The sequence below is a fragment of the Eublepharis macularius genome, chromosome 12 (genome assembly GCF_028583425.1).
Source record: "Eublepharis macularius isolate TG4126 chromosome 12, MPM_Emac_v1.0, whole genome shotgun sequence".
In the NCBI taxonomy this organism is placed as follows: Eukaryota; Metazoa; Chordata; class Lepidosauria; order Squamata; family Eublepharidae; genus Eublepharis; species Eublepharis macularius.
Genome location: NC_072801.1, coordinates 52,982,657 through 52,990,041, shown reverse-complemented (window position 1 = coordinate 52,990,041; position 7,385 = coordinate 52,982,657). Strand labels below are relative to the sequence as shown.

The following is a 7,385-nucleotide window of genomic DNA, read 5'->3' as shown; positions in this document are numbered from 1 at the left end:
CCCAGCTAGCCATATCTGACCCTGCTCCAGTCAACCTGGAAAAAAACTCCAAACTTCCATTGCTGTCTCAGTGTATGTGCATGCCAAATTCAAATTTCTTAGCCAATCAAGTTCTCTGTTTATTCTGATCCCACCATGACTACCAAAGTGTGATGGAACAGCCCCGCTGACCTGGGACACTGCCCCTCCCTGCCTTCTGGGGTGCCTAGGGGTAACCGGTGACAGTCCAAGTCTCTGCCTGGCACATGCCACCCACATGGTTTCTCACTAACCTTCAGAGGGGCTTTCCCCTCCTTCAGCTTCCAGCTCCTTCAGCTTCCAGGTCAAATCAACCAAAAATACTTTCCTTCCTGTGCCAGGAGGTTTTATTGTCTCCCTTTGCCCATCCCCTGGGCGAATCAAAGGTACATGTTGGATAAGCTTTTCCTGGAGGTCCCAGGAAGAAACCTTCATGGTATTTTTGTCCTTCAAGGCTCTCTCCCCCACCACATTCCCCTGGAAAGGTAAGCTTTTAACAGAAAGGCTTCTGTCCACATCTACATGATTAAAGCCCAAGGCTAGGTGCATCTTCCCCTCCCTTAGTTCTTCTCAGCTAAGAGATAATTTTTTTAAAATGGGGGTAAAGGATCTGACACATTCCAAAAGGACAAATGAAAAGCATTTCACCACATCTTGGCCCCTGGTCCCAGGCTGCGCCTAAACCTGGGGGGCACATTGTACTATAGGGATACCTTTCCTCACGTGGGGGCCCGGGGATCCAGTGCTCCCAGCCTCTGCATCCTGCCACCTCTTACCTAGTCTGGGAGAGGAGCACAGAAATGGGCAGGAACCCTATGAAGTGCACTCCTGCACACTCCGAATGATAGATTGGGGGCAGGTCTAAACTAATTGGCTCATGGTGCTACCCATTGCTTCTGCATTGCTCTGGGAATGACATCATTACTGGTTCTACACAGGAACATTCCACAGCACACTGGAGCACATTCTGGGGAGTTCCTGATCTTTTCCTGCAAGTGATTTCTCCCTGTGCCCCACCACCCATTCCCCAGCTTGAGTCTCGAGGGACCTAGCAATCCTATAGTACCATCTACTGAGGACCTCTAAACCCATGTTAGTAAGAGACAGTGTTGCCTTTGGGGTATCAGCTTCCCGGTGGTAAAGTGCTTTCTCCATGTTGTGATATTTAACACAATTAGAATTTCTTCAATATGGACGCTGTGCCGTCACAGAAACAGGAAGAGCTCACGAAAAGGACAGACAGATTTCTCAATATTTTAACAAATGTATACAAGACAGATCTGATTGGATGAACATAAGTTTATGAAAAGGCTAATATTTTAATTATGTTTGCAAATAAATATGGAAGGTGTCATCCATTAAGATTTTTAATTTTATGGGGTATTTTCCCCACAGCCTCTTGGATATCCTTGTTCCTGAAATTATAAATGATGGGATTCGGTACTGGTGGTAAAACACAATACATAACAGCAGAGACCAAGTCCATAGTTGGAGCAGAAAGTGCTTTAGGCCTCAGGTTGGAAAACACAGCTGTGAGGATAAAGACCAACAAGTGGGGAGTACAATTAGAGAAGGCTTTGTATCTGCCCTGAACGGATGGAATCTTTAGTACAGTGGAGAAAATCTAGCCATAAGAAACAAAGATGAACAAGATGCAAAAGGAATCCACAACGAGTGCAAGAGCAAGGTTCAGAATTTGATTGACTTTTGGGTCAGTGCAAGAGATCTTTTGTAGCAGAGGCATATTACAGAAAAACTGAACAACAATATTGGATCCACAGAAATTTAACCTAAATGTGACACTAGTTTGTAACACTCCATGCATCATGTCAGTGATCAAGGAAGCAGCTGCCATCTGAACACAGACATCCCTATTTATTTATTTATTTATTTATTTATTTATTTATTTATTTATTTATTTATTTATAGTTCTCTTTTCTCACTGAGACTCAAGGTGGATTACATAGTGTGAGATTAGAATAGTTAATATCAAGAACATTTCCATAATCAATGTCGTAGCATAAATAAACACAAGTTTACAAAGACATAGCATTAGCAAGAGTCCAATACAGAGCTGAAGAAATTCTGAAACAGAGCATAAGAAATTATAAGACTGACATTAGACAACATGATGCACATAGGAGGACATATTTAAAGCAAAAGATGGGACATAAGGCAACATAGTGGTCAAGTCTATGGTCCTAACTTATTAGCGAAGCATCTGAAACTCCTCCCTACAATATAGCCTCCTATATGATTAAAAATCCTTTTTGAATATTTCAGTTTTACACCGTTCGGGGAAAGCCAGGAAAGTGGGTGCTCTCCTGACTTCCTGTACTGTTGAGGATAGCAGATTGCCACATAGCGATGATAAGCCGTAACAGTCAGCATAGCTAGCTCAGCATCTACACAACTGATAACTTAGAAAATCTGAGTGACACAACCATAGAAAGAGATTGGTTTGTTGATTTGGGGAAAATGGCAAAAATAAAACACACATCTGAGAATTCACCCCCCCCCCAAAAGTACAAGGGGGTATGAAGTTTGTGGTTGAGGAACACAACAGTAATTATGAGAATATTTCCAGAAAGGGCTATCACATAAATGAAGAGGAATATCATAAAATACAATATTTACCACTCACAGTCATCAGAAAATTTCAACAGAAGAAACTCTATCACAGTAGACTGATTTTCTGTTTGTGCGGTATCAATAAAATGCACACACACAGAGAAAGGAAATAAATAAATATAGTTGAAGATGGGAGGGGCAAATTAAAGATAATTTAGTTGCTGAGTGGGAAAGAGAGAAGGAGGCCGGGAAAGGCAAGGTGACAAGAGGAAGAATACGGAAATAGTATGGGGAGGGGGTGATCTAGGGGAAAGTGAGCTGTCCTATGCAACTGCTTGTGGGTTCCTCACCACACAATTGTGCTCAGTTTATCCTGGACAGGCTGCCAGGGAAAGAAAGGAAAGCTAAAAATTGGGGAGGGATAAATGTAGGTTGGCAGGAAGGTGGGAAAGAGAGAAGGAAGTAGGAAAGGGGGGAAGTTTATGCAGGCTTTCATAGTAGGTGAAAAAGAAACAATGGGAAAAGGGATAACAAGATACTTCTGCCCGTAAGTCCTTGTACTTGTCCTCATTTAGTAACATGTGTTCAGGATACCTTTTAATAACTTGCAGATGGCCCTTATGATCTGTATGATTACAGTCTACCGACTTAATTGTTTTTATCTATATACCTTGAAAATTAATTATCATGGATAAGTTCACTTTTTTTTTGTATTTTGACATCTTTTGCCATGTGATTGAGGATATTGCTGGATATTGGGAGACAAACTCTATATTTATTAGCTAACAGGACAGGCTCCCCTATTGTGCCTGGTGTAGTGCCAGACTGGGGGGATCCGTCTGCTTATTTATTGCACATTAAAATTGTCACGATTCACGAATACACAGAGTTTTTATGCTTGCAATGTTCAATGCTTTGCCTTTGGCAGTCCTTTATGGCAGATCTTTGGGAATGCCTTATCGAGACTCTTCTTGGGAAAGGCTATTGTTCCTAAATTTCTATCTCATGTTCTGCTTTATTGTAGTGTTTATACTGAATCAAGGAACTTCATAAGCAGTCCTCTTTTATAAAAGCTGACAAATAGTTAGTTTGTAATATTTAGCACAATTAGCATTTTATAAATATGAATGCTGTGCCATCACAGAAATAGGAAGAGCTCACAAAAAGGACAGACAGATTACCCCATATTTTGAAAGAAAGATTTGACTGGATGAACTCAAAGGTATAGACTGTAGATTAACATCCTATTAGATTTTTAATTTTATGAGGTATTTTCCCCACAGCCTCTTGGATATCTTTATTCCTGATGCTATAAATTATAGGATTCAGTGCTGGTGGTAAAACACAATACATAACAGCAGAGATCAAGTCTACAGTTGGAGTGGAAAGTGCTTTAGGCCTCAGGTTGGAAAACACAGCTGTGATGATAAATAAAGAAAAGACCATCAAGTGAGGAGTGCAGGTAAAGAAGGCTTTATATCTGCCCTGAACAGATGGAATCTTCAATACAGTGGAGAAGATGTAGCCATAGGAAACAAAGATGAATACAAACACAAAGGCATTCACAACACTCCCATTTACTAATATCAGGTCTTGATTCATTTTTGTATCTGAACAAGAGATCTTTAGTAGCTGAGGCATATCACAGAAAAACTGCTCAACAATATTGGATCCACAGAAGCTTAACCTAAATGTGACACCTGTGTGTAACACTCCATGCATTACACCGATGACCCAGGAAGCAGCAGCCATCTGAGCACAGACATCCCAATTCATGATTAATTTGTACCGTAGAGGATGGCAGATTGCTACATAGCGGTCATAAGCCATGATGGAGAGAAGGAATAACTCAGCCACTGCAAAGGTCATGACACAGAAAATCTGAGTTGCACATCCATAGAAAGAGATCAGTTTGTTGTTTGTTAAGGAATTGGACATGGATTTGGGGACAGTGACAGAAATAAGACATATATCTGAGAATGATAAATTCACCAAAAAAAAGTACATGGGAGTGTGAAGCTGGTGATTAAGGGGAACAACTGTGATTATGAGAATATTCACAGACAGGGCTGTCACATAAATGGAGAGGAATATCACAAAATGCAAAATTTGCCCCTCACGATCATCAGCAAATCCCATCAGAAGAAACTCTGTCACAGTAGACTGATTTTCCATGTGATTTCTTTTGAATATTCTGTGGAGAGATGAGAAGTAATTAAGAGATGAGATCACAATTTGGAGAAGCACAATACTCTGTTTACAATACTATATCATGTATGTTTCTTGCATAGGTTGTGCAACATCATTTAAAATGCGTATTTTCAAATCTCTTCTTTCTGCATAATTACTTCATTTATGTTTATTATTAGATTTGTATCCAACTCTCCCTGCAGGCAGGATCAGAGTGCCTCATTACACACACACACACACACACACACACACACACACACACATAAAACAAATTTTAAAATTACATATTAAAACAGATAAAAACCAATCAATACATACCTAGATAAGGCACCAGTATACTTTATCTTGCATGACAAAAAAGTGTTGCTGCATTCAAATGCCCACCATCTTTTTCAGCTGAGGGGAGGGGGAGAATGGGGTCCCTCCTCCGTCTCCCTTCATCTGAAAAAAAGCTGTGGTCATTTGAAAGCAGATTTTTTCAGCTGATGGGAGGGGAATCTCCCTCCTTACAGCTGAAAAAAGTTGCTGGCCTTTGAAAGCAGCAACACTTTTCTTGTGTGGCAAAAGTGTTGCTGCTTTCAAATGACTGCCACCACCCCTGCCTCTGCTTGTCCCCCTAACCTCAGCTGGAAAAAGTGGCAGGCATTTGAAAGCAGTGTTGCTTCTTTCAAACTTTGGCAGCTTTTTTCAGCTGATAGGGGATTCCCCCTCTCATCAGCTGTAACACAGTGGGCATTTGAAAGCAATATTTTTCTTGCCGCTTGCAAGTGGTAAGAAAAGTGTTGCTCTTTTCCCAAAGCTTCCCGAAGCAATACAAATTGCTTTGGGAAGCTTTGCTTTGGGATTCCCAAATCAGGTCAGCAATGCTTGGGCTGATTCAGGAATCCCAAATCTTTACAAAATGGGCCTGATTTTGGTTAAAAACCGAAATTGGAAACCCGAAGCACACACCCCTAGACACCACCTAGTGATTATCAACCGACTATCTAGGTAAATGAATAAATGTAGCTTACTCTGTTCTCCCTATTTTTAAAAGTATATAACATAACATAACTAACCCAAACAAAGCTGAGCTATCCTCTCAGCCACCCTACCCCACCCTTTGCCCACTAGAAACTGATAAATCTTCTACCTAACAACGTATAAATAGAATGAAGAAGAAAGTAAAATGAAATGGCAGAAGGAAGTTTTAGAAAGCAATAAACTATCTAGGTGTTGGAGCCCTAACTAAACACAGCAAATGAACAGCTGCAGTAGCAGAAGTAACAGCAGCTTTAATCAGTTAAAAGAAAGAAAATCCTCCATACTATGTGTATAGCTGATAGAGTACGATAAAAATGTGGGGAGAGCACCTACTTCTCACTTTAAAACCATGTAAAAGTTTGTCCTTCCTCTCCCACCCCTTTACAAGAAGGAGGAGGGAAGAGTTAAAAGCAAGGTAAGAAGAAAACTATTTGAAATAAAAGCTAAAATCAATTGAAATCAGCTAAAACGATATTCCATAATTGAGCAGAGCCTAGAAAAACCTAATTATGCTCTGCCCATTCCTATGCACCAAAGAACTTTGCCAGAGATTTTGAGTGTGATTGAAAAGCAGGCAACGTATAAGGGAGGAAGGAGGGAGTAGGGTGTTGTGGTTATATTTTGTTTTAACTGTAAATGTTTTTTAATCTACTATTGTAAGCTGCCTTGAATTACAAGGAAAGGTGTAGTAAAAATATTTAAATAAATAAATCTGGGCCGATTCCAGACGGCCCCCCGCCTCGCGAAACGTCGCGCGTCGTCGCGCGTCGTCGCGCAGAAAACGCGAAATAATGCATTTTCTCGTGTGAGTTTTGCACGACATCGCGCAAAACTCGCGTGAGAAAACGTGATATTTCGCGTTTTCTGTGTGACGACGCGCGACGGCGCGCGACGTTTCACAAGGCGGGGGGCCGTCTGGAATCGGCCCTGGTTCTATATTTCCTCCCTTGGTTCAAGTTATTTAAAAGGGAACATAACAGAATTTCCTATTTGTCCAACATTACATATTGTAAACTTTTCTTAGCATTATGACTAGTTGTTTGCACTCCATATGAGGGCTAACAGCACCAGGTTGTAAAATTACTGGACAATTAGAAGGTGGAGCTTAGCAGAGTGGGGTCTGGATATGGGAGGGAAGTCAGCAGGTTTTAATTCCATAGACTCCACTCTCCAAATAAGCCATTTTCTGCAGTGGAAATGATCCCTGTCTCTGGAGAGCAGAGTAATTCTGCCAAATCTCCAGCCACCACCTGGAGGTTGTGAACAAGTGGGAAACCCCACCCGGGAAGTAACAAGATCTTTCCAATTCCAATATCTCTTCAATACATACTATAAACTTGTATTAAAGTGACCAGTGCTCAATTACAAGGAAACACGTTCCATCAAATTCATACAATTCATACAAGTGAAATCTCATCAAATTCATACAGTTTATACAAAAGATATATATAGTAATGATAATTAGAACACTCCCCCTAAGTTTTCCAGAGGAACCAGGTAGTCGCTCTGGGACCACTCAGAAAGTAAGTATAGATCAGTTCCTGTTTGTTGGTTTATACCACCTGGAGGTTGGCAATCCTAGT

The 7,385-nt window shown here is 40.8% G+C and overlaps 1 protein-coding gene across 1 annotated transcript; it reads right to left on the bottom strand.

Moving 5' to 3' along the window:
- Window positions 1-3,825: 3,825 nt before the first annotated feature.
- On the bottom strand, window positions 3,826-4,776 carry LOC129339367 (olfactory receptor 14A16-like). Its single transcript, XM_054993951.1, has one exon. It carries the CDS (start codon window positions 4,762-4,764, stop codon window positions 3,826-3,828), a length of 939 nt encoding a protein of 312 aa, XP_054849926.1. The 5' UTR covers window positions 4,765-4,776.
- Between the last annotated feature and the right edge of the window lie 2,609 nt (window positions 4,777-7,385).